The 27,900-nt window shown below is 40.4% G+C and overlaps 2 protein-coding genes across 2 annotated transcripts; both read left to right on the forward strand.

The window, feature by feature from the left end:
- Positions 1-187: 187 nt before the first annotated feature.
- Positions 188-26,656, forward strand: LOC134186716 (CUB and sushi domain-containing protein 3-like). The gene is made up of 35 exons (XM_062654782.1): positions 188-280; positions 16,997-17,213; positions 17,272-17,445; positions 17,507-17,680; positions 17,744-17,917; positions 18,378-18,527; positions 18,667-18,840; positions 18,919-19,092; positions 19,158-19,331; positions 19,459-19,632; positions 19,689-19,862; positions 19,930-20,103; positions 20,160-20,333; positions 20,393-20,566; positions 20,621-20,794; positions 20,860-21,033; positions 21,125-21,304; positions 21,360-21,593; positions 21,652-22,473; positions 22,533-22,727; positions 22,791-22,964; positions 23,030-23,203; positions 23,259-23,414; positions 23,500-23,673; positions 23,736-23,912; positions 23,976-24,149; positions 24,200-24,376; positions 24,436-24,609; positions 24,667-24,780; positions 24,840-25,855; positions 25,918-25,974; positions 26,032-26,153; positions 26,214-26,309; positions 26,400-26,509; positions 26,568-26,656. The coding sequence occupies exons 1-35, from the start codon at positions 188-190 to the stop codon at positions 26,654-26,656; spliced, it is 7,137 nt and encodes a 2,378-aa protein (XP_062510766.1).
- Positions 26,643-27,425, forward strand: LOC134186806 (uncharacterized). Its single transcript, XM_062654900.1, has 5 exons — positions 26,643-26,809; positions 26,874-26,965; positions 27,026-27,109; positions 27,174-27,180; positions 27,312-27,425. Exons 1-5 carry the CDS (start codon positions 26,723-26,725, stop codon positions 27,423-27,425), a joined length of 384 nt encoding a protein of 127 aa, XP_062510884.1. The 5' UTR covers positions 26,643-26,722.
- Positions 27,426-27,900: the final 475 nt, after the last annotated feature.

The following is a 27,900-nucleotide window of genomic DNA, read 5'->3' on the forward strand; positions in this document are numbered from 1 at the left end:
TTTATACTTAGTTATCAATAATAATAATGATTGCTGTTAACAGCAATTAATAATGAAATGATATTACTTAATATGATATACAAGTTGGAAATGGTATTCAGCTTTTTACAATAAAGTAGGGACATCCATTTTTCAGTACTGGGCTGTTAACATGATGGTTTGTGATCTGTTTAATTAATATGTAGAAATGTCGACATCTTCACCAACAGCAGTTCTAACACAAACAGTGTCTTCACCGCCACCTGTAATGGTGCCTCATGCTGTGGATGTATCATCGTTGGTCAGCGTAGTTCCTTCACCAACAATTGTTTCAATGCAGTCAGTATCTTCACTTCTACATGGAATTCTGCCATCGCCTTCATCTGCAGATGTATCACCGTCAGTCAGTGCAGTTTCTTCACCATCAATTATTCCGCCAGAGACAGTGTCTTCAGTACCATCTGCAATTGTGCTACCACCTCTTTCTTCATCTGTAGGTGTAACACAGTCGATATCTTCACTGTTACCAATTATTGTGCCACCACCTGTTCCTCCATCTGTTGATATATCACCATCAGTCAGCACAGTTTCTTCACCATCAATTATTCCACCAGCGACAGTGTCTTCAGTACCATCTGCAATTGTGCTACCACTTTCTTCATCTGTAGGTGTAACACAGTTGATATCTTCACTGTTACCAATTATTGTGCCACCACCTGTTCCTCCATCTGTTGATGTATCACCATCAGCCAGCACAGTTTCTTCACCATCAATTTTTCCACCAGCGACAGTGTCTTCAGTACCATCAGCAATTGTGCTACCACCTCTTTCTTCATCTGTGGGTGTAACACAGTCGATATCTTCACTGTTACCAATTATTGTGCCACCACCTGTTCCTCCATCTGTTGATATATCACCATCAGTCAGCTTAGTTTCTTCATCATCAATTATTCCACCAGCGACAGTGTCTTCAGTACCATCTGCAATTGTGCTACCACCTCTTTCTTCATCTGTGGGTGTAACACAGTCGATATCTTCACTGTTATCAATTATTGTGCCACCACCTGTTCCTCCATCTGTTGATGTATCACCATCAGTCAGCACAGTGTCTTCATCATCAATTATTCCGCCAGAGACAGTGTCTTCAGTACCATCTGCAATTGTGCTACCACCTCTTTCTTCATCTGTAGGTGTAACACAGTCGATATCTTCACTGTTACCAATTATTATTCCACCAGCGACAGTACCATCAGCAATTGTGCTACCACCTCTTTCTTCATCTGTGCGTGTAATACAGTCAATATCTTTATCTTTGCCAATTATTGTGCCACCACCTGTTCCTCCATCTGTTGATATATCACCATCAGTCAGCACAGTTTCTTCATCATCAATTATTCCATCAGGGACAGTGTCTTCAGTACCATCTGTAATTGTGCTACCACCTCTTTCTTCATCTGTAGGTGTAACACAGTCGATATCTTCACTGTTACCAATTATTGTGCCACCACCTGTTCCTCCATCTGTTGATGTATCACCATCAGCCAGCACAGTTTCTTCACCATCAATTATTCCACCAGCGACAGTTTCTTCAGTACCATCTGCAATTGTGCTACCACCTCTTTCTTCATCTGTGGGTGTAATACAGTCAATAACTTTATCTTTGCCAATTATTGTGCCACCACCTGTTCCTCCATCTGTTGATATATCACCATCAGTCAGCACAGTTTCTGCACCATCAATTATTCCACCAGCGACAGTGTCTTCAGTACCATCTGCAATTGTGCTACCACCTCTTTCTTCATCTGTGGGTGTAATACAGTCAATATCTTTATCTTTGCCAATTATTGTGCCACCACATGTTTTTCCATTTGTTGATATATCACCATCAGTCAGCACAGTTTCTTTACCATCAATTATTCCACCAGCGACAGTGTCTTCAGTACCATCTGCAATTGTGCTACCACCTCTTTCTTCATCTGTAGGTGTAACACAGTCGATATCTTCACTGTTACCAATTATTGTGCCACCACCTGTTCCTCCATCTGTTGATATATCACCATCAGTCAGCACAGTTTCTTCACCATCAATTATTCTACTAGAGACAGTGTCTTCAGTATCATCTGCAATTGTGCTACCACCTCTTTCTTCATCTGTGGGTGTAATACAGTCAATATCTTTATCTTTGCCAATTATTGTGCCACCACCTGTTCCTCCATCTGTTGATATATCACCATCAGTCAGCACAGTTTCTTCATCATCAATTATTCCACCAGAGACAGTGTCTTCAGTACCATCTGCAATTGTGCTACCACCTCTTTCTTCATCTGTAGGTGTAACACAGTCGATATCTTCACTATTACCAATTATTGTGCCACCACCTGTTCCTCCATCTGTTGATATATCACCATCAGTCAGCACAGTTTCTTTACCATCAATTATTCCACCAGAGACAGTGTCTTCAGTACCATCTGCAATTGTGCTACCACCTCTTTCTTCATCTGTAGGTGTAACACAGTCGATATCTTCACTGTTACCAATTATTGTGCCACCACCTGTTCCTCCATCTGTTGATATATCACCATCAGTCAGCACAGTTTCTTCATCATCAATTATTCCACCAGAGACAGTGTCTTCAGTACCATCTGCAATTGTGCTACCACCTCTTTCTTCATCTGTAGGTGTAACACAGTCGATATCTTTACTGTTACCAATTATTGTGCCACCACCTGTTCCTCCATCTGTTGATATATCACCATCAGTCAGCACAGTTTCTTCACCATCAATTATTCCACCAGCGACAGTGTCTTCAGTACCATCTGCAATTGTGCTACCACTTTCTTCATCTGTAGGTGTAACACAGTCGATATCTTCACTGTTACCAATTATTGTGCCACCACCTGTTCCTCCATCTGTTGATGTATCACCATCAGCCAGCACAGTTTCTTCACCATCAATTTTTCCACCAGCAACAGTGTCTTCAGTACCATCAGCAATTGTGCTACCACCTCTTTCTTCATCTGTAGGTGTAACACAGTCGATATCTTTACTGTTACCAATTATTGTGCCACCACCTGTTCCTCCATCTGTTGATGTATCACCATCAGTCAGCACAGTTTCTTCATCATCAATTATTCCATCAGAGACAGTGTCTTCAGTACCATCTGCAATTGTGCTACCACCTCTTTCATCATCTGTAGGTGTAACACAGTCGATATCTTCACTGTTACCAATTATTGTTCCTCCATCTGTTGATATATCACCATCAGTCAGGACAGTTTCTTCATCATCAATTATTCCACCAGCGACAGTGTTTTCAGTACCATCTGCAATTGTGCTATCACCTCTTTCTTCATCTGTGGGTGTAATACAGTCAATATCTTTATCTTTGCCAATTATTGTGCCACCACCTGTTCCTCCATCTGTTGATATATCACCATCAGTCAGCACAGTTTCTTTACCATCAATTATTCCACCAGCGACAGTGTCTTCAGTACCATCTGCAATTGTGCTACCACCTCTTTCTTCATCTGTAGGTGTAACACAGTCGATATCTTCACTGTTACCAATTATTGTGCCACCACCTGTTCCTCCATCTGTTGATATATCATCGTCAGTCAGCACAGTTTCTTCACCATCAATTATTCCACTAGAGACAGTGTCTTCAGTATCATCTGCAATTGTGCTACCACCTCTTTCTTCATCTGTGGGTGTAATACAGTCAATATCTTTATCTTTGCCAATTATTGTGCCACCACCTGTTCCTCCATCTGTTGATATATCACCATCAGTCAGCACAGTTTCTTCATCATCAATTATTCCACCAGAGACAGTGTCTTCAGTACCATCTGCAATTGTGCTACCACCTCTTTCATCATCTGTAGGTGTAACACAGTCGATATCTTCACTATTACCAATTATTGTGCCACCACCTGTTCCTCCATCTGTTGATATATCACCATCAGTCAGCACAGTTTCTTTACCATCAATTATTCCACCAGAGACAGTGTCTTCAGTACCATCTGCAATTGTGCTACCACCTCTTTCTTCATCTGTAGGTGTAACACAGTCGATATCTTCACTATTACCAATTATTGTGCCACCACCTGTTCCTCCATCTGTTGATATATCACCATCAGTCAGCACAGTTTCTTCATCATTAATTATTCCACCAGAGACAGTGTCTTCAGTACCATCTGCAATTGTGCTACCACCTCTTTCATCATCTGTAGGTGTAACACAGTCGATATCTTCACTATTACCAATTATTGTGCCACCACCTGTTCCTCCATCTGTTGATATATCACCATCAGTCAGCACAGTTTCTTTACCATCAATTATTCCACCAGAGACAGTGTCTTCAGTACCATCTGCAATTGTGCTAACACCTCTTTCTTCATCTGTGCGTGTAACACAGTCGATATCTTCACTGTTACCAATTATTGTGCCACCACCTGTTCCTCCATCTGTTGATGTATCACCATCAGTCAGCACAGTTTCTTCACCATCAATTATTCCATCAGCGACAGTGTCTTCAGTACCATCAGCAATTGTGCTACCACCTCTTTCTTCATCTGTGGGTGTAACACAGTCGATATCTTCGCTGTTACCAATTATTGTTCCTCCATCTGTTGATATATCACCATCAGTCAGCACAGTTTCTTCACCATCAATTATTCCACCAGCGACAGTGTCTTCAGTACCATCTGCAATTGTGCTACCACCTCTTTCTTCATCTGTGGGTGTAATACAGTCAATATCTTTATCTTTGCCAATTATTGTGCCACCACCTGTTCCTCCATCTGTTGATATATCACCATCAGTCAGCACAGTTTCTGCACCATCAATTATTCCACCAGCAACAGTGTCTTCAGTACCATCTGCAATTGTGCTACCACCTCTTTCTTCATCTGTGGGTGTAATACAGTCAATATCTTTATCTTTTCCAATTATTGTTCCACCACCTGTTCCTCCATCTGTTAATATATCACCATCAGTTAGCACAGTTTCTGCACCATCAATTATTCCACCAGCGACAGTTTCTTCAGTACCATCTGCAATTGTGCTACCACCTCTTTCTTCATCTGTGGGTGTAATACAGTCAATATCTTTATCTTTTCCAATTATTGTGCCACCACCTGTTCCTCTATCTGTTGATATATCACCATCAGTCAGCACAGTTTCTGCACCATCAATTATTCCACCAGCGACAGTGTCTTCAGTACCATCAGCAATTGTGCTACCACCTCTTTCTTCATCTGTGGGTGTAACACAGTCGATATCTTCATTGTTACCAATTATTGTGCCACCACCTGTTCCTCCATCTGTTGATGTATCACCATCAGCCAGCACAGTTTCTTCACCATCAATTATTCCACCAGCGACAGTGTCTTCAGTACCATCAGCAATTGTGCTACCACCTCTTTCTTCATCTGTAGGTGTAACACAGTCGATATCTTTACTGTTACCAATTATTGTGCCACCACCTGTTCCTCCATCTGTTGATGTATCACCATCAGTCAGCACAGTTTCTTCATCATCAATTATTCCATCAGAGACAGTGTCTTCAGTACCATCTGCAATTGTGCTACCACCTCTTTCATCATCTGTAGGTGTAACACAGTCGATATCTTCACTGTTACCAATTATTGTTCCTCCATCTGTTGATATATCACCATCAGTCAGGACAGTTTCTTTATCATCAATTATTCCACCAGCGACAGTGTTTTCAGTACCATCTGCAATTGTGCTATCACCTCTTTCTTCATCTGTGGGTGTAATACAGTCAATATCTTTATCTTTGCCAATTATTGTGCCACCACCTGTTCCTCCATCTGTTGATATATCACCATCAGTCAGCACAGTTTCTTTACCATCAATTATTCCACCAGCGACAGTGTCTTCAGTACCATCTGCAATTGTGCTACCACCTCTTTCTTCATCTGTAGGTGTAACACAGTCGATATCTTCACTGTTACCAATTATTGTGCCACCACCTGTTCCTCCATCTGTTGATATATCATCGTCAGTCAGCACAGTTTCTTCACCATCAATTATTCCACTAGAGACAGTGTCTTCAGTATCATCTGCAATTGTGCTACCACCTCTTTCTTCATCTGTGGGTGTAATACAGTCAATATCTTTATCTTTGCCAATTATTGTGCCACCACCTGTTCCTCCATCTGTTGATATATCACCATCAGTCAGCACAGTTTCTTCATCATCAATTATTCCACCAGAGACAGTGTCTTCAGTACCATCTGCAATTGTGCTACCACCTCTTTCATCATCTGTAGGTGTAACACAGTCGATATCTTCACTATTACCAATTATTGTGCCACCACCTGTTCCTCCATCTGTTGATATATCACCATCAGTCAGCACAGTTTCTTTACCATCAATTATTCCACCAGAGACAGTGTCTTCAGTACCATCTGCAATTGTGCTACCACCTCTTTCTTCATCTGTAGGTGTAACACAGTCGATATCTTCACTGTTACCAATTATTGTGCCACCACCTGTTCCTCCATCTGTTGATATATCACCATCAGTCAGCACAGTTTCTTCATCATTAATTATTCCACCAGAGACAGTGTCTTCAGTACCATCTGCAATTGTGCTACCACCTCTTTCATCATCTGTAGGTGTAACACAGTCGATATCTTCACTATTACCAATTATTGTGCCACCACCTGTTCCTCCATCTGTTGATATATCACCATCAGTCAGCACAGTTTCTTTACCATCAATTATTCCACCAGAGACAGTGTCTTCAGTACCATCTGCAATTGTGCTAACACCTCTTTCTTCATCTGTGCGTGTAACACAGTCGATATCTTCACTGTTACCAATTATTGTGCCACCACCTGTTCCTCCATCTGTTGATGTATCACCATCAGTCAGCACAGTTTCTTCACCATCAATTATTCCATCAGCGACAGTGTCTTCAGTACCATCAGCAATTGTGCTACCACCTCTTTCTTCATCTGTGGGTGTAACACAGTCGATATCTTCGCTGTTACCAATTATTGTTCCTCCATCTGTTGATATATCACCATCAGTCAGCACAGTTTCTTCACCATCAATTATTCCACCAGCGACAGTGTCTTCAGTACCATCTGCAATTGTGCTACCACCTCTTTCTTCATCTGTGGGTGTAATACAGTCAATATCTTTATCTTTGCCAATTATTGTGCCACCACCTGTTCCTCCATCTGTTGATATATCACCATCAGTCAGCACAGTTTCTGCACCATCAATTATTCCACCAGCAACAGTGTCTTCAGTACCATCTGCAATTGTGCTACCACCTCTTTCTTCATCTGTGGGTGTAATACAGTCAATATCTTTATCTTTGCCAATTATTGTTCCACCACCTGTTCCTCCATCTGTTAATATATCACCATCAGTTAGCACAGTTTCTGCACCATCAATTATTCCACCAGCGACAGTTTCTTCAGTACCATCTGCAATTGTGCTACCACCTCTTTCTTCATCTGTGGGTGTAATACAGTCAATATCTTTATCTTTTCCAATTATTGTGCCACCACCTGTTCCTCTATCTGTTGATATATCACCATCAGTCAGCACAGTTTCTGCACCATCAATTATTCCACCAGCGACAGTGTCTTCAGTACCATCAGCAATTGTGCTACCACCTCTTTCTTCATCTGTGGGTGTAACACAGTCGATATCTTCATTGTTACCAATTATTGTGCCACCACCTGTTCCTCCATCTGTTGATGTATCACCATCAGCCAGCACAGTTTCTTCACCATCAATTATTCCACCAGCGACAGTTTCTTCAGTACCATCTGCAATTGTGCTACCACCTCTTTCTTCATCTGTGGGTGTAATACTGTCAATATCTTTATCTTTGCCAATTATTGTGCCACCACCTGTTCCTCCATCTGTTGATATATCACCATCAGTCAGCACAGTTTCTGCACCATCAATTATTCCACCAGCGACAGTTTCTTCAGTACCATCTGCAATTGTGCTACCACCTCTTTCTTCATCTGTGGGTGTAATACAGTCAATATCTTTATCTTTTCCAATTATTGTGCCACCACCTGTTCCTCCATCTGTTGATATATCACCATCAGTCAGCACAGTTTCTGCACCATCAATTATTCCACCAGCGACAGTGTCTTCAGTACCATCAGCAATTGTGCTACCACCTCTTTCTTCATCTGTGGGTGTAACACAGTCGATATCTTCATTGTTACCAATTATTGTGCCACCACCTGTTCCTCCATCTGTTGATGTATCACCATCAGCCAGCACAGTTTCTTCACCATCAATTATTCCACCAGCGACAGTGTCTTCAGTACCATCTGCAATTGTGCTACCACCTCTTTCTTCATCTGTGGGTGTAATACAGTCAATATCTTTATCTTTGCCAATTATTGTGCCACCACCTGTTCCTCCATCTGTTGATATATCACCATCAGTCAGCACAGTTTCTGCACCATCAATTATTCCACCAGCGACAGTGTCTTCAGTACCATCTGCAATTGTGCTACCACCTCTTTCTTCATCTGTAGGTGTAACACAGTCGATATCTTCACTGTTACCAATTATTGTGCCACCACCTGTTCCTCCATCTGTTGATATATCACCATCAGTCAGCACAGTTTCTTCACCATCAATTATTCTACTAGAGACAGTGTCTTCAGTATCATCTGCAATTGTGCTACCACCTCTTTCTTCATCTGTGGGTGTAATACAGTCAATATCTTTATCTTTGCCAATTATTGTGCCACCACCTGTTCCTCCATCTGTTGATATATCACCATCAGTCAGCACAGTTTCTTCATCATCAATTATTCCACCAGAGACAGTGTCTTCAGTACCATCTGCAATTGTGCTACCACCTCTTTCTTCATCTGTAGGTGTAACACAGTCGATATCTTCACTATTACCAATTATTGTGCCACCACCTGTTCCTCCATCTGTTGATATATCACCATCAGTCAGCACAGTTTCTTTACCATCAATTATTCCACCAGAGACAGTGTCTTCAGTACCATCTGCAATTGTGCTACCACCTCTTTCTTCATCTGTGCGTGTAACACAGTCGATATCTTCACTGTTACCAATTATTGTGCCACCACCTGTTCCTCCATCTGTTGATGTATCACCATCAGTCAGCACAGTTTCTTCACCATCAATTATTCCATCAGCGACAGTGTCTTCAGTACCATCAGCAATTGTGCTACCACCTCTTTCTTCATCTGTGGGTGTAACACAGTCGATATCTTCGCTGTTACCAATTATTGTTCCTCCATCTGTTGATATATCACCATCAGTCAGCACAGTTTCTTCACCATCAATTATTCCACCAGCGACAGTGTCTTCAGTACCATCTGCAATTGTGCTACCACCTCTTTCTTCATCTGTGGGTGTAATACAGTCAATATCTTTATCTTTGCCAATTATTGTGCCACCACCTGTTCCTCCATCTGTTGATATATCACCATCAGTCAGCACAGTTTCTGCACCATCAATTATTCCACCAGCAACAGTGTCTTCAGTACCATCTGCAATTGTGCTACCACCTCTTTCTTCATCTGTGGGTGTAATACAGTCAATATCTTTATCTTTGCCAATTATTGTTCCACCACCTGTTCCTCCATCTGTTAATATATCACCATCAGTTAGCACAGTTTCTGCACCATCAATTATTCCACCAGCGACAGTGTCTTCAGTACCATCTGCAATTGTGCTACCACCTCTTTCTTCATCTGTGGGTGTAATACAGTCAATATCTTTATCTTTTCCAATTATTGTGCCACCACCTGTTCCTCTATCTGTTGATATATCACCATCAGTCAGCACAGTTTCTGCACCATCAATTATTCCACCAGCGACAGTGTCTTCAGTACCATCAGCAATTGTGCTACCACCTCTTTCTTCATCTGTGGGTGTAACACAGTCGATATCTTCATTGTTACCAATTATTGTGCCACCACCTGTTCCTCCATCTGTTGATGTATCACCATCAGCCAGCACAGTTTCTTCACCATCAATTATTCCACCAGCGACAGTTTCTTCAGTACCATCTGCAATTGTGCTACCACCTCTTTCTTCATCTGTGGGTGTAATACAGTCAATATCTTTATCTTTGCCAATTATTGTGCCACCACCTGTTCCTCCATCTGTTGATATATCACCATCAGTCAGCACAGTTTCTGCACCATCAATTATTCCACCAGCGACAGTTTCTTCAGTACCATCTGCAATTGTGCTACCACCTCTTTCTTCATCTGTGGGTGTAATACAGTCAATATCTTTATCTTTTCCAATTATTGTGCCACCACCTGTTCCTCCATCTGTTGATATATCACCATCAGTCAGCACAGTTTCTGCACCATCAATTATTCCACCAGCGACAGTGTCTTCAGTACCATCAGCAATTGTGCTACCACCTCTTTCTTCATCTGTGGGTGTAACACAGTCGATATCTTCATTGTTACCAATTATTGTGCCACCACCTGTTCCTCCATCTGTTGATGTATCACCATCAGCCAGCACAGTTTCTTCACCATCAATTATTCCACCAGCGACAGTTTCTTCAGTACCATCTGCAATTGTGCTACCACCTCTTTCTTCATCTGTGGGTGTAATACAGTCAATATCTTTATCTTTGCCAATTATTGTGCCACCACCTGTTCCTCCATCTGTTGATATATCACCATCAGTCAGCACAGTTTCTGCACCATCAATTATTCCACCAGCGACAGTGTCTTCAGTACCATCTGCAATTGTGCTACCACCTCTTTCTTCATCTGTAGGTGTAACACAGTCGATATCTTCACTGTTACCAATTATTGTGCCACCACCTGTTCCTCCATCTGTTGATATATCACCATCAGTCAGCACAGTTTCTTCACCATCAATTATTCTACTAGAGACAGTGTCTTCAGTATCATCTGCAATTGTGCTACCACCTCTTTCTTCATCTGTGGGTGTAATACAGTCAATATCTTTATCTTTGCCAATTATTGTGCCACCACCTGTTCCTCCATCTGTTGATATATCACCATCAGTCAGCACAGTTTCTTCATCATCAATTATTCCACCAGAGACAGTGTCTTCAGTACCATCTGCAATTGTGCTACCACCTCTTTCTTCATCTGTAGGTGTAACACAGTCGATATCTTCACTATTACCAATTATTGTGCCACCACCTGTTCCTCCATCTGTTGATATATCACCATCAGTCAGCACAGTTTCTTTACCATCAATTATTCCACCAGAGACAGTGTCTTCAGTACCATCTGCAATTGTGCTACCACCTCTTTCTTCATCTGTAGGTGTAACACAGTCGATATCTTCACTGTTACCAATTATTGTGCCACCACCTGTTCCTCCATCTGTTGATATATCACCATCAGTCAGCACAGTTTCTTCATCATCAATTATTCCACCAGAGACAGTGTCTTCAGTACCATCTGCAATTGTGCTACCACCTCTTTCTTCATCTGTAGGTGTAACACAGTCGATATCTTTACTGTTACCAATTATTGTGCCACCACCTGTTCCTCCATCTGTTGATATATCACCATCAGTCAGCACAGTTTCTTCACCATCAATTATTCCACCAGCGACAGTGTCTTCAGTACCATCTGCAATTGTGCTACCACTTTCTTCATCTGTAGGTGTAACACAGTCGATATCTTCACTGTTACCAATTATTGTGCCACCACCTGTTCCTCCATCTGTTGATGTATCACCATCAGCCAGCACAGTTTCTTCACCATCAATTTTTCCACCAGCAACAGTGTCTTCAGTACCATCAGCAATTGTGCTACCACCTCTTTCTTCATCTGTAGGTGTAACACAGTCGATATCTTTACTGTTACCAATTATTGTGCCACCACCTGTTCCTCCATCTGTTGATGTATCACCATCAGTCAGCACAGTTTCTTCATCATCAATTATTCCATCAGAGACAGTGTCTTCAGTACCATCTGCAATTGTGCTACCACCTCTTTCATCATCTGTAGGTGTAACACAGTCGATATCTTCACTGTTACCAATTATTGTTCCTCCATCTGTTGATATATCACCATCAGTCAGGACAGTTTCTTCATCATCAATTATTCCACCAGCGACAGTGTTTTCAGTACCATCTGCAATTGTGCTATCACCTCTTTCTTCATCTGTGGGTGTAATACAGTCAATATCTTTATCTTTGCCAATTATTGTGCCACCACCTGTTCCTCCATCTGTTGATATATCACCATCAGTCAGCACAGTTTCTTTACCATCAATTATTCCACCAGCGACAGTGTCTTCAGTACCATCTGCAATTGTGCTACCACCTCTTTCTTCATCTGTAGGTGTAACACAGTCGATATCTTCACTGTTACCAATTATTGTGCCACCACCTGTTCCTCCATCTGTTGATATATCATCGTCAGTCAGCACAGTTTCTTCACCATCAATTATTCCACTAGAGACAGTGTCTTCAGTATCATCTGCAATTGTGCTACCACCTCTTTCTTCATCTGTGGGTGTAATACAGTCAATATCTTTATCTTTGCCAATTATTGTGCCACCACCTGTTCCTCCATCTGTTGATATATCACCATCAGTCAGCACAGTTTCTTCATCATCAATTATTCCACCAGAGACAGTGTCTTCAGTACCATCTGCAATTGTGCTACCACCTCTTTCATCATCTGTAGGTGTAATACAGTCGATATCTTCACTATTACCAATTATTGTGCCACCACCTGTTCCTCCATCTGTTGATATATCACCATCAGTCAGCACAGTTTCTTTACCATCAATTATTCCACCAGAGACAGTGTCTTCAGTACCATCTGCAATTGTGCTACCACCTCTTTCTTCATCTGTAGGTGTAACACAGTCGATATCTTCACTGTTACCAATTATTGTGCCACCACCTGTTCCTCCATCTGTTGATATATCACCATCAGTCAGCACAGTTTCTTCATCATTAATTATTCCACCAGAGACAGTGTCTTCAGTACCATCTGCAATTGTGCTACCACCTCTTTCATCATCTGTAGGTGTAACACAGTCGATATCTTCACTATTACCAATTATTGTGCCACCACCTGTTCCTCCATCTGTTGATATATCACCATCAGTCAGCACAGTTTCTTTACCATCAATTATTCCACCAGAGACAGTGTCTTCAGTACCATCTGCAATTGTGCTAACACCTTTTTCTTCATCTGTGCGTGTAACACAGTCGATATCTTCACTGTTACCAATTATTGTGCCACCACCTGTTCCTCCATCTGTTGATGTATCACCATCAGTCAGCACAGTTTCTTCACCATCAATTATTCCATCAGCGACAGTTTCTTCAGTACCATCAGCAATTGTGCTACCACCTCTTTCTTCATCTGTGGGTGTAACACAGTCGATATCTTCGCTGTTACCAATTATTGTTCCTCCATCTGTTGATATATCACCATCAGTCAGCACAGTTTCTTCACCATCAATTATTCCACCAGCGACAGTGTCTTCAGTACCATCTGCAATTGTGCTACCACCTCTTTCTTCATCTGTGGGTGTAATACAGTCAATATCTTTATCTTTGCCAATTATTGTGCCACCACCTGTTCCTCCATCTGTTGATATATCACCATCAGTCAGCACAGTTTCTGCACCATCAATTATTCCACCAGCAACAGTTTCTTCAGTACCATCTGCAATTGTGCTACCACCTCTTTCTTCATCTGTGGGTGTAATACAGTCAATATCTTTATCTTTTCCAATTATTGTGCCACCACCTGTTCCTCCATCTGTTGATATATCACCATCAGTCAGCACAGTTTCTGCACCATCAATTATTCCACCAGCGACAGTGTCTTCAGTACCATCAGCAATTGTGCTACCACCTCTTTCTTCATCTGTGGGTGTAACACAGTCGATATCTTCATTGTTACCAATTATTGTGCCACCACCTGTTCCTCCATCTGTTGATGTATCACCATCAGCCAGCACAGTTTCTTCACCATCAATTATTCCACCAGCGACAGTTTCTTCAGTACCATCTGCAATTGTGCTACCACCTCTTTCTTCATCTGTGGGTGTAATACAGTCAATATCTTTATCTTTGCCAATTATTGTGCCACCACCTGTTCCTCCATCTGTTGATATATCACCATCAGTCAGCACAGTTTCTGCACCATCAATTATTCCACCAGCGACAGTGTCATCAGTACCATCTGCAATTGTGCTACCACCTCTTTCTTCATCTGTGGGTGTAATACAGTCAATATCTTTATCTTTGCCAATTATTGTGCCACCACCTGTTCCTCCATCTGTTGATATATCACCATCAGTCAGCACAGTTTCTTCATCATCAATTATTCCACCAGCGACAGTGTCTTCAGTACCATCTGCAATTGTGCTACCACCTCTTTCATCATCTGTAGGTGTAACACAGTCGATATCTTCACTGTTACCAATTATTGTTCCTCCATCTGTTGATATATCACCATCAGTCAGGACAGTTTCTTCACCATCAATTATTCCACCAGCGACAGTGTCTTCAGTACCATCTGCAATTGTGCTACCACCTCTTTCTTCATCTGTGGGTGTAATACAGTCAATATCTTTATCTTTGCCAATTATTGTGCCACCACCTGTTCCTCCATCTGTTGATATATCAACATCAGTCAGCACAGTTTCTGCACCATCAATTATTCCACCAGCGACAGTGTCTTCAGTACCATCTGCAATTGTGCTACCACCTCTTTCTTCATCTGTGGGTGTAATACAGTCAATATCTTTATCTTTGCCAATTATTGTGCCACCACCTGTTCCTCCATCTGTTGATATATCACCATCAGTCAGCACAGTTTCTGCACCATCAATTATTCCACCAGCGACAGTGTCTTCAGTACCATCAGCAATTGTGCTACCACCTCTTTCTTCATCTGTGGGTGTAACACAGTCGATATCTTCATTGTTACCAATTATTGTGCCACCACCTGTTCCTCCATCTGTTGATGTATCACCATCAGCCAGCACAGTTTCTTCACCATCAATTATTCCACCAGCGACAGTTTCTTCAGTACCATCTGCAATTGTGCTACCACCTCTTTCTTCATCTGTGGGTGTAATACAGTCAATATCTTTATCTTTGCCAATTATTGTGCCACCACCTGTTCCTCCATCTGTTGATATATCACCATCAGTCAGCACAGTTTCTGCACCATCAATTATTCCACCAGCGACAGTGTCATCAGTACCATCTGCAATTGTGCTACCACCTCTTTCTTCATCTGTGGGTGTAATACAGTCAATATCTTTATCTTTGCCAATTATTGTGCCACCACCTGTTCCTCCATCTGTTGATATATCACCATCAGTCAGCACAGTTTCTTCATCATCAATTATTCCACCAGCGACAGTGTCTTCAGTACCATCTGCAATTGTGCTACCACCTCTTTCATCATCTGTAGGTGTAACACAGTCGATATCTTCACTGTTACCAATTATTGTTCCTCCATCTGTTGATATATCACCATCAGTCAGGACAGTTTCTTCACCATCAATTATTCCACCAGCGACAGTGTCTTCAGTACCATCTGCAATTGTGCTACCACCTCTTTCATCATCTGTGGGTGTAATACAGTCAATATCTTTATCTTTGCCAATTATTGTGCCACCACCTGTTCCTCCATCTGTTGATATATCACCATCAGTCAGCACAGTTTTTTTACCATCAATTATTCCACCAGCGACAGTGTCTTCAGTACCATCTGCAATTGTGCTACCACCTCTTTCTTCATCTGTAGGTGTAACACAGTCGATATCTTCACTGTTACCAATTATTGTGCCACCACCTGTTCCTCCATCTGTTGATATATCACCATCAGTCAGCACAGTTTCTTCACCATCAATTATTCCACTAGAGACAGTGTCTTCAGTATCATCTGCAATTGTGCTACCACCTCTTTCTTCATCTGTGGGTGTAATACAGTCAATATCTTTATCTTTGCCAATTATTGTGCCACCACCTGTTCCTCCATCTGTTGATATATCACCATCAGTCAGCACAGTTTCTTCATCATCAATTATTCCACCAGAGACAGTGTCTTCAGTACCATCTGCAATTGTGCTACCACCTCTTTCTTCATCTGTAGGTGTAACACAGTCGATATCTTCACTATTACCAATTATTGTGCCACCACCTGTTCCTCCATCTGTTGATATATCACCATCAGTCAGCACAGTTTCTTTACCATCAATTATTCCACCAGAGACAGTGTCTTCAGTACCATCTGCAATTGTGCTACCACCTCTTTCTTCATCTGTAGGTGTAACACAGTCGATATCTTTACTGTTACCAATTATTGTGCCACCACCTGTTCCTCCATCTGTTGATATATCACCATCAGTCAGCACAGTTTCTTCACCATCAATTATTCCACCAGCGACAGTGTCTTCAGTACCATCTGCAATTGTGCTACCACTTTCTTCATCTGTAGGTGTAACACAGTCGATATCTTCACTGTTACCAATTATTGTGCCACCACCTGTTCCTCCATCTGTTGATGTATCACCATCAGCCAGCACAGTTTCTTCACCATCAATTATTCCATCAGCAACAGTGTCTTCAGTACCATCTGCAATTGTGCTACCACCTTTTTCTTCATCTGTAGGTGTAACACAGTCGATATCTTCACTGTTACCAATTATTGTTTCTCCATCTGTTGATATATCACTATCAGTCAGGACAGTTTCTTCACCATCAATTATTCCACCAGCGACAGTGTCTTCAGTACCATCTGCAATTGTGCTACCACCTTTTTCTTCATCTGTAGGTGTAACACAGTCAATATCTTCACATTTACCAATTATTGTGCCACCACCTCTTCCTCCATCTGTTGATGTATCACCATCAATTATTCCACCAGAGGCAGTGTCTTCAGTACTATCTTTAATTGTGCTGCCACCTCTTTCTTCATTTGTGGGTGTATCAAGATCAATTTTTGTAGTTGTTTCATCAAGTATTGTTTTAAAGACAGTGCCTTCATCAAGTCCTGTAATTTTGCCATCTTCTCCATCTCCACCTGCTGCTATTGAACAGGTGACATCATCGCAAGTAGTGGTAATTGTCTCTAGTGAAATATTCAGTACTACTCAAACATCAGCATTATTGGAACCCACTCAAGTTCATTCAGCATTGCAAACATCGACTATAGTAGCCATGTTTCATGTTGCACCAACTCCATGTCATTGTAAGGTTTTTGGCAAGTTTACTTTTGTTTTTGTTGAAGTATACTGTATGTGTGATAGTGATTAGTTGCCCTGTGCTGCTTTGTCCGATACATGGTAATATGTCTACTAACATCAGCGTTTGCAATACAACTGTGCACTTTGGTTGTGATGATTGCTACTTTCTTGTTGGTCACTCAAACTTAACTTGCGACCTGAATGGACAGTGGGATGGAAGTCCACCTTCCTGTGAAAGTACGGTGACTGATCTACTTTTATTTTGTATGTAATTGTGTATGATTTATATTTTATTCAGTTGGTCACTGTCCAGAACTGGTTCGTCCTGTCAGTGGGTCATTATCAACAACTGAGACAGCCTGCAGTACAACTGTAGGCATTATGTGTGATGAATGCTATGAGGCTAGCATTGATTATTTGACCTGCTTGCCTGGTTTTTATTGGGACCATAACATTCCTCCTACTTGTGAATGTGAGCAATGGAAATTTGTACTTTGTTTATGTTTGTAACATTGATCATTATGCGTTGTTGTAGTGGTCTACTGCCCATCGTTGACGACACCATATAATGGTACAAAGAGCTCCGAGGACACTAAGTGTGGTGTAACAGTCGGTTTCAGTTGCAACGAAGGCTTCATGTTATCAGGAAAGTCTTCTTTGGCTTGTATGACGAATGGAAGGTGGGATGGTGTGACTCCACAGTGCGAGGGTATGCTCCTAAATTTATATGTCGATGAATGTGTAGGGTTTGTCTTTTGCTTGAATTGCCCGATAAATGTTTAGAGTTGAATGGAATGTGCAATGGCGTAGTGTGACCTCTGGAGGGCTAATGTCACGATGCTGTAGACATGCCCACTTTTATTGACTTCTAATTTGCTGATACAGTAGAATCAGTGGCAGATCCAGACTGGAAAAAGGGTGGTGTATATACTATATTCAGCTTTGGTCCTTACACGTATTTACAGTCCACAATTTTATGACCATGCCTTTTTATGACTATGTGAGAAGTTGGGTGGCCAGTGCACTTGTGCTCCCAATGTTGTTACTCGAAAATGCGCTACTTGTAATTACACTTTGTTTGGATTTAGCACTGCTGGTTGTGAAGGTATAAAGTGAATGTACGTATAGATTGTGGTGAGATCTCTATGTTGTTTGGATCTGTTGTGCAGCTTGTAATTGTGATCCTGTGGGTTCCCTGTCAACTTTGTGCAATGAGACTGGATACTGTGACTGCAAAGGGAATGCTGGTGGTCAGAGATGTGATAGTTGCAAGCCAACATTTTATAATTTCAGCAGCAGCAACCCTGATGTCTGTGAAGGTACATGTTGCATTAGACTGGATTGAAACATGCAACTGCTTGTGTGTGTCCGCCCATACCTAAGTCATGACATGTATATTATTTGCTTGAGATATTATGCAATTGCTGATGAACTGTTTATTGGGAATCTTGGCTTTAGAGGTGTTTTGCCCAGTTTTGCTGACTCCGAACAATGGTATGCAGAATACAACTAACACTGCTAGTGGTACTGCTGTAGGATTTCGTTGCAATGAATGCTATGAATTGGAGGGACAGCGTGAGCTTTCTTGTTTGCCAAATCAAAGTTGGACGGGTGAAGCACCAACTTGCAAAGGTATGGCTTTTGTAGTAATACATTAACATGTTCGAGTTTGATTTATAGATTTAGTAAAATTACATTATATTTATGTAGTAAAATACTGTCCAGCACTTAGGACACCAGTACATGGCAAGAAGGATTCAAACGACATGTCTTGTGGTACTACAGTAGAGTTTAGATGTGATGATTGTTATGAGGTGGACGGTGACAATCATGTGACTTGCTTATCTAATCGAACATGGAATGGGACAGAACCCAGTTGCAAGAGTTAGTTAATTGTAAAGCTGTCATTTGTTGGTACTCTTTGAGTAACTATTGGTGCTTCAATTTAGTAAAATTCTGTCCAGCTCTTGTGACACCGGCTAATGGACAAAAGAACTCAAACAATCGCTCGTGTAATACAACTGTATCTTTTAATTGTTCAGATTGTTACAAATTAGAGGGATATGACCAACTTTCATGTCTTCCAAATAATTTGTGGAGCAGTCAAGAACCTGTTTGCAAGTGTAAGTTTGTGTGCATTATTGATGGATTTATTTTTAGGTTTTTGCATTGAATGTCAGAAAGGGGGAGGGGCTGGCTGCGCGAGACTATGTTTGAATCTATATTTGTCTTTGTTGCTGTATTCTGTAGTAAAGAATTGTTCGGTTCTTTCTACACCATCTAATGGCTTGAAGAACACAAATAGCATTTCATGTGGTACAGTTGTGGACTTTAGTTGTAACGAGTGTTATGAGTTGGAAGGTAATGAACAGCTTTCTTGTTTGTCAAACACTTCATGGAGTGGTGGAAATCCAAGGTGTAATTGTAAGGTTTGTATTGATTGTTTGAGACTATCTTTGATCTTTGTTACTCTTTTGTAGTAAAAATTTGCTCAATTCTGGCTACACCATCTAATGGATCAAAAAGCACAAATACCTTGTCATGTGGTACAGTTGTAGACTTTAGTTGCGATGAGTGTTATGACTTGGAGGGTGATTCACAACTTACTTGTTTGCCAAACAATTCATGGAGTGGTGAAGAACCCAATTGTGCATGTTAGCTCATTTGCACTATGCATGATTTTTGAGCTTACTGTGAAGTTATGCAATGTTGTCTTTATAGTAAAATCATGTTCTGTACTTACTGAACCCACAAATGGGAAGAAGGAGTCTAACTTTACTTTCTGTGGTACAACAGTAGAATTTACATGTGATGAATGTTACTCATTGGAAGGTCACTACAATCTTTCCTGTTTGCCAAACAATTCATGGAGTGGTGAAGAACCTAACTGCACTTGTTAGTATACAAGACTTTAAAAATAAATACAATTGAAATGATTTCTTCTACTGTAGTAAAATCATGTCCAATTCTTGTAACACCTGTCAATGGCGAAAAGAACTCAAGTGACACATCATGCAGTACTTGTGTGGAGTTTAATTGTTATGAGTGCTACATGCTGGAAGGACACAACCAACTGTCTTGCCTGCCCAATAAAACTTGGGACGGTTTCGAACCTAATTGCACATGTTGGTTTTCTTTTTGTTGTTTAGTTGAGCATCTAAGTTATGTGTTATTGCTTTGATAGTGAAATCTTGCACTGAGCTTGTTACTCCATCTAATGGACAGAAGGATTCTAGTGACACTTCATGTGGTACTACTGTAATGTTTAGCTGCCGTGAATGTTATGACTTGGTCGGATACAATCAGTTGTCTTGTTTGCCGAATCAAACATGGAGCAGTGAAGCACCAAATTGCTCTGGTTAGTTTGTTGGCTTGAATATCTAAGTGTGGTAGCAACAAGGTGTCTTTATAGTGAAGTTTTGTCCTGCACTTGTGGCACCTGATAATGGAAGCAAAAATTCAAATGACACATCATGTGGCAGTTCTGTAGAATTTAGCTGTGGTGAGTGTTATGAGCTTGAAGGACACCGCGTGCTAACTTGTCTTGTTGACAATACATGGAGCAGTAAAGAACCTAACTGCACACGTTAGTTTGCCTATGTCATTGTTGGGAATAACAGTTAATTTTATCCTGTGTGATTTGCTTTATAGTGAAATCATGTCCAGCTCTTAGAATACCTATTAATGGCGAAAAAGATTCAAATGACACCGTGTGTGGTGCTGTAGTTGGATTTCGCTGTAATGAATGTCATGAGGTTCAAGGATACAACCAACTGTCTTGCTTGCCTAATAGAACATGGAGTGGAGAGGAACCCAATTGCACATGTTAGTTTAATTAATGTACAGTGTACTGATAATGTTGTACATACATGTTTAATTAGATCATAGCATTTGCTTATTTTTTGGTGGCTTTTAGATGTTCATTGTTCTGCTCTTGAAGTACCTAGTAATGGATCAATATTACACCTAACTGATAGTTATCGTTGTGGATCTACTGTTTGGTATGAATGTGAAAATGGATTTGAGTTGCTGGGGACAGCATATCGTGATTGTGTTACATCAGGACAATGGCGCGGAATTGCACCATTTTGCCAACGTATCTTGACATATGGGGTCTTCTTATTACATATATATTAAGTGTTTATCTTTAGGTGTCTCCAAATTGAGTATAGAGTTGTTAGAGGCATGGAGCTATATGCCTGTCATGCCGGCAGTGGTGACTATTCGAGTTGTAGACAGTGAGGCTGTTACTTTGTATCAACGCATCAGTGCTACAGAAAACATTGTGCTGATCGTTGTTCCACCTAATACATACTTGCTTATTACTGTAGAAGCTGATGGATATCTGCCCAGTAGTGCTTCATATTATACTCATCATCTATCTGGTCAGATCTCAACATTTTACTGAAATTTTGTTGTATGTACTAATTTTCTTGTTGGCAGTGAACAATTTACCAATTTATATGCAACGACAGGCAGACACTGTATCTATTGGTGTCGTGTCTAGTTCTGACATCAATGTCACATTTCCTGATTTTGGTTTTCGTTTTATAAAACTCTATGTTCCTTTTGGTTCTTTGGATGTAGATGTTAGAAGTGAACTGAATTTTACAATCACTTCTGTCAACCTCACAGCTTCTTTGCATGGTGTACCACACTTGATTGGTGTGACCGACAAGAATCAGTTGTCTCGGGTGAACCTGGATGCTTATGTGGCAGTTCATGTGACTGCTGGACCTACTCTTACTTCTCTAAACATCAATTTGCTGAGCTCAGTGTGGTTGTACGTTCCATTTGTGGTTGATCGTTTTAGTGATCAGCTTTCTGTCTGGTTTTACAATGAGAGTTGCGGAATATGGCAAAATTCAGGCAAAGCTGTTGTCATGAAACAAACATTGATGTTGGAAATTACTCAGTTTGGCTGGTGGGCTGTGGCTGTTGAATGGTCCCAGACTAGCTGTACATCAGTAGTTGTCAGTAGAACTTCATCACACGGGAGCTCACCGACTCCATTGACTGGAAGTGTTATTTCTTTGTCTGGTGTAGACTACACTTATTTTAGTGTTAGAGGAACTGATGCTGCTGGAGTTGCTTGCATGGAGCAGAAAAGGGATAGTTTGAGTGTTGTCCAAGTTGAAAATAAGCAATTTGGTGTCAGGAGTGGACCTATTTTTGTAACAAGTCTGAATCGTAGTCAATGTGATGAAGGACGATGGTTGAATAGCAGAAGCTTACAGTTGAATTGCACCAAACTTGAAATTTTATGTGAGAACAACAAAAACAATGTGAAATTCTCACTTATGGTTTGTAGTTTTGTTGTATAGTTGCTAGTTGTGGCTCTCTTCCAAGTCCAATTAATGGTAGTGTAATTCAACCATCTGTGGTGTCTGTGCTGGGAGATGTGCACCAACCTGCCATTACATCATTTACGTGTAATGTGGGATATGAGTTATCAGGAATTTCAGAGAGAGTGTGTTTGGAAAACGGTTCATGGAGTGGTTCTCAACCTACATGCAAATGTGAGTAGCTGGTCGTCTTTCGTAATAATGGTGACAGGAGTAATTGTGATATATTTATTGTAGTGGTAGAATGTGATGAACTCCCTAATCCTTTTAATGGCAAAAGATATGGTGAAAATCGAATTTATCAATCCACAGTCATTTTCTCCTGTGGTTTGGGTTATTTTTTGAATGGATCATCTAATCGTACATGCCAAGCTGATGGCACATGGAGTGGACATGAAACCATATGCCATCGTATGTTGTTTGTCATTCTTTTGTGAGTATCTAATGTGGATGTAACTATCGTTATTGTATTACAGCAAGAGATTGTGGCGAATTTCCTGAACTGCAGAATGGTCGAATAATAGGAAACAAAACGGTGTTCTCTAATGTTCTTACATTTGTTTGTGATGAGGGATATGAAATTTCTGGTTCCTCAGTATCTGAATGTCAGGCAAATGGATTGTGGAGCTCACGTAGTGTCCATTGTAGTGGTAAGTTTGATACAATGCTCGCTACTGAAGTTTTCTTTAACTTGTATCTTCGCAGCTGTGGATTGTGGCAATCTTGATGACATTAGAAATGGCAGGAAGATAGGAACTGCAAACACTACATTGGGCTTTGAAGTAAGGTTTGAGTGTAACCCGTGTTATGAGCTGGAAGGACCAACAACAAGAACATGCCAGGCTAATAGTACTTGGAGTGGTACAGAACCTTCTTGCAATAGTGTGTAGAAAGACTAATACACAGCTGTTGTCTTGAAGCATGCTACTTCTGTTGTTCTGTTTAGTAATTTATTGCTCTCCACTAGAAGAAATTCAGAAAGGAGAAAGAATGGGAGACGAAACAATTTGCTCAGCGAGTGTTGAATTTAAATGTGATACAGGGTATAGACTGAGTGGCTCCAGTATTCGAACGTGTCTGGAAAACAGAACATGGAGTGGGCAACAGCCAACTTGTGACTGTCAGTAGCATTGTTGGAGTTTTCATGTGACTGTCGATATGGTTGTCATTGTTTAATTGCAGTGGTTTTCTGTGAAGAACTATCATCTTCAAGTGTTGGCTTAATTAAGATGGGCAATGAGACAGTTGTTTTTTCTGAAGTTTTATTTGGCTGTAACCAATGCTTTGAGTTGAAAGGACATAGCAATCTTACTTGTCTTGATAATGGCCAGTGGAGTGCAGACCAACCCACATGTGACTGTTAGTGCTGTCGTTAATTAACATCAGTCATTGCCATCTGAAACACATGTCATTATGTATTAGTAATTCATTGTCCAAACTTGCCAATTCCAGAAAATGGCATGAAGATTAGGAATGAAACAAGCTGTGGTGTTGTGGAAGAATTTGTTTGTGAAAGTCGTTATGAGCTTGTAGGTCCAGCCAAAAGAGTCTGCCTGACAAATGGTAGTTGGTCTGATGAGCAGCCAGTATGCAGAGGTAAATAGTTAATGTCTGTGGGAATTAAAGTTAATGGTTTATGCTATCAGTTGTGGATTGTGGCGATCTTGATCCTGTGGAGAATAGTTTGCCTACTATTGGCAACACTACAACATTGGGATCTGTGAAGAAGTTTGAGTGCAAAGATTGTTTTGAACTTATTGGCTCTCAAACACTGACGTGTCTATTGACAGGGTCTTGGAACGACTCACCTCCAACATGCAATCGTGAGTCAATAAATGTTTTGATTGTAATAGTTATTGTTTGTAGACTGATAATGTTACAGTTATTATTTGTCCACCATTGTTTGATCATGTGAATGGCATCACAAACGGAGCATCAGCTCGTTGTGATTCGACTGTTACATTTAGTTGTTTTGCTGGATATAAATTGATCGGCAATAGCAACATCTCATGCTTGCAAAGTGGCCAGTGGTCTGGCTCTCAGCCACAGTGCATTGGTAATCATACGTAGCTATGGGTCTTTTGGCTGTCAATGCTTCATTTGTGTTCTGCAGAGGCGAATGAATGTATCTCATCTCCGTGTCGGAATGGAGCAACATGTATTGATGAAGTTGATGACTACAGGTGCTTCTGTTCTGCTGGATATCACGGAATTCTGTGTGAAACACGTAAGAACTTCAGACCATATTCCACAGTGAACTGTGTTGTGATGATGATCTCATTTCAGCTACTGTTGATGGTTCATGTGCCGTGGAAGATTGCCATGCATTTGTTAAAGTTTCAAATTTGGGTTTCTTTTGTGGTGGAACTTCGTACATTGAAGAATTTATGTTTCCACTGTGCAAGTTTATTGCTAATCCGGGTACTAGCAGACCAGCTAGAGATTGGGCAAGTAGCACATGGAATTGTTTGGTGAGAGTTGCTGCACAAGAACTTGACGTTGTGTATGGTGGGTATCAGCCAGACGAACCCTTGTTTTGGGAATGTCAAGCATTTGAAAGACAGCTGTTTGCCACTCAGCAGAGTTGTATTAAAGAAGCCTTATGCGACACTCTGTTTACTGTAGATGATGCTTATAGCATAGCTGATGTGATGGAATCATCAGCATTTTATCGTGATCAGAATGTGAAGCAGACGTTGTCTTTACTGACTGATTGTGGGCAAGACAATAGCAATTTGGCTTCATTGAGAGATGAGATGTTGAGAAGAGGGTTTGTACTCTGTTTTACTGGTGAAAGTGAAGAAGCTAAAGCAGAAACTGTGCAACAGGCATTGCAGTTGATTGATTCTGCTACTGATGGTGGTGGTGTGATTCAGGAGCTACAAAATGTTACTGATTTGTGTACTTCATCCAGAAGTCAGTCTGCACTGACCATAGCTTTGTTAAGCAATGGAACAGGTGCAGTGAGTCAGGAAAGTCTTTGTAATAGTCTGCCTTCTACCTTTGCGCCTGCGACTCTGCATTGTCCTCAGTGTGGTAATGGTGTGTTGGAACTACCAGCAGAAGCATGTGATGATAGAAACAATGAAAATAGGGATGGCTGCTCATCTGTGTGTGCCATCGAAAGTGGATTTTTCTGTGATACAATACCTTGGCATACCACTAGTTGCAGACATTTTGACATTGACTTGAACAAGTTTGACAATTCAACTAGGAACAGATCCGTTGTCATCTTCTATGGTGATGAGGTTGTATTTATTGTTGATAATGAAACCTTGGATGCAAGTGATTATGGAAATGATGTAATGTGATTTTGAGATGTTATGTAGTGATCAAACAATGTACTGTGAAATTGCATTAACAGGATTGGGAGAGGATCAAACTTACTTTGGAATGGGCAGCTGATGTTCGGGAAGAGAAAGTATAGATATCCTATTGTGAAAATTGTGTAGATTTGTCTGTTATCTTTCTGTTTCAGCTTGCTTATTTATCATCTCTTGACAGAGCAGTTTCTGCAGGTAGACTTACCGTTATGGAGAAGGATGCTCTTTTCACTTCTGCAGTGGAGAGAAATGACACAATGAATTCACGAGTGAGATTGTACGGTACATATTTTGGACATTGTTTGGCCATGCATGTTTATGTGTTATTTGTATGAAGAGATATTATTCGAAAATCAGGTGAACAGCTTAATTTGACTCACGTCTTACTGGCTTTGTCATATCAAAACAAAGGGCAGGCAGATCACATTCCAAGGTATAGTAAGGAAGGAAAAAATTTAGACATTGTTTCTGTGCCTAGTTTACACATACGTTTTAATCTAATCAACGTATGTATGTCTTATAGATTGATGTTGATTGAGGTATTAGACTTGAATGGCATTTCTGCTTCACCAGTTGGATTTACTGTGACCTATGTTGGTCTTAATGCCAATCCACCTGTTATTGACATTAAAGGTATACTGTTGGAGATGAAGTTACTATGCTCGAGAAAGTAACGTCTTCCACTTTTTAGAAAATAGACCAAGGTTTATAGCAGGTAGTAGTGACTTGCTGCGTGTTACTGGTGCCAGTTTGAATGTGTCTGACTCTGACCATGAATAGTAAACAATTTTTGTTGCTGTGTGTCATCACTTTGTAATTTCATTGGTGTTGTCATGCAGTTATCCTATGCAATGGGGTAGGGTTACAATTGTTGAAGCAGGTACTGAAGAGCATCTCTACCTTGCAGATGAAATATCACCAATCACAGTTGTGGTGTGACTGGATTAATGAGGTTGTTTCTATGTCAAACATAACATTTTAATGTATGTGTTTGTAGACAAAACGAAATGGTACTGTCATTGAGCTGGAGGGTTCTGCCTCTACTGAGGTTTATACTGATGTTTTAAACAATGTGTTCTATTTTAACTGGTACTGAAATTACAGTAAGTAAGAAGTTGTGTGTTTTCATTTTCACGTGTTTCTCTGCAGGGAGATCGATAAGACAGAAGCCACAGAAACAATAGTTAAATTTGAAGTGTCTGATGGTGTCCATGTCAGCTTTTTCATTGTGCGGTAAGTTACTGTTGTTGTTTATGCGTCTGTATTATTTGTCATTATATTTTGCTTTTTGTTACAGAATTTCAGTAGGTATGTCACAAACTAGAAGTCTACATGAAATAATTAGAGAGCATGGCGTCTTCATATGTATTTCCAGTGGTTTGTGTAGATGTTTTCTTGTATTGAATAGTTTTGTTTGCATTATTCGTAATTGTAGTTTTGTTTCTTTGGTTTCAAGTCGATCATGAAGATAGATTGTCACTTTCTTACTGCTTTCAACAAATTTGCATTCTGTCCAAGGAGAACCGATTGGATTGCTGAATTTGTTTGAAAGTTTATGTTTTGTACTATGGTAGACAATACTTAGGCACATTTACAGATGTCAGCACATGGCAATTTAACAGACTTTTTGGTTTTTGACATTGTAGTAAAATATGAAAGTGAGCATTATGTCTAAGGCTATTTGAAGTGATTGACTAAGATATAAAATATATGTAATATAGAATCAAATAAATGTAATATAGAATCAAATAAATGTAATATAGAATCACACAATTTGAAGCTTTTAATTTTTGGCTGTACTGTTGTAGAAGTTGAAACACTTCACAAAGAAGTTTAGATTTATTTGAGTTGGTGAAAGCTTGGTGACTGATTTATACATGTTTTATTATATGCTGATGTGCTTTGTATAATATTTAAATAAGATTATAGTGAAATTATGTCCCCATTCTTCTGTAATCTGTAGTGATATATAGCAAAGTTTACAAATAGTTAGAAGGTAGAGGTAATTACAGTTTGCTAAATTG

The sequence above is a fragment of the Corticium candelabrum genome, chromosome 1 (assembly GCF_963422355.1).
Source record: "Corticium candelabrum chromosome 1, ooCorCand1.1, whole genome shotgun sequence".
Taxonomy (NCBI): Eukaryota; Metazoa; Porifera; class Homoscleromorpha; order Homosclerophorida; family Plakinidae; genus Corticium; species Corticium candelabrum.

Bases quoted from the DNA above. Each gene is read 5' to 3' on its own strand.
- LOC134186806 (XM_062654900.1), top strand. From the start codon at position 26,723: ATGCAATGGGGTAGGGTTACAATTGTTGAAGCAGGTACTGAAGAGCAT. The intron at 26,810-26,873 runs GTGTGACTGGAT...ATGTGTTTGTAG, and splicing joins TATCACCAATCACAGTTGTG to ACAAAACGAAATGGTACTGT. The intron at 26,966-27,025 runs GTACTGAAATTA...GTTTCTCTGCAG, and splicing joins AATGTGTTCTATTTTAACTG to GGAGATCGATAAGACAGAAG.
- LOC134186716 (XM_062654782.1), top strand. From the start codon at position 188: ATGTCGACATCTTCACCAACAGCAGTTCTAACACAAACAGTGTCTTCA. The intron at 20,567-20,620 runs GTTAGTTTGTTG...GTGTCTTTATAG, and splicing joins TGAAGCACCAAATTGCTCTG to TGAAGTTTTGTCCTGCACTT. The intron at 22,965-23,029 runs GTATGTTGTTTG...ATTGTATTACAG, and splicing joins ACATGAAACCATATGCCATC to CAAGAGATTGTGGCGAATTT.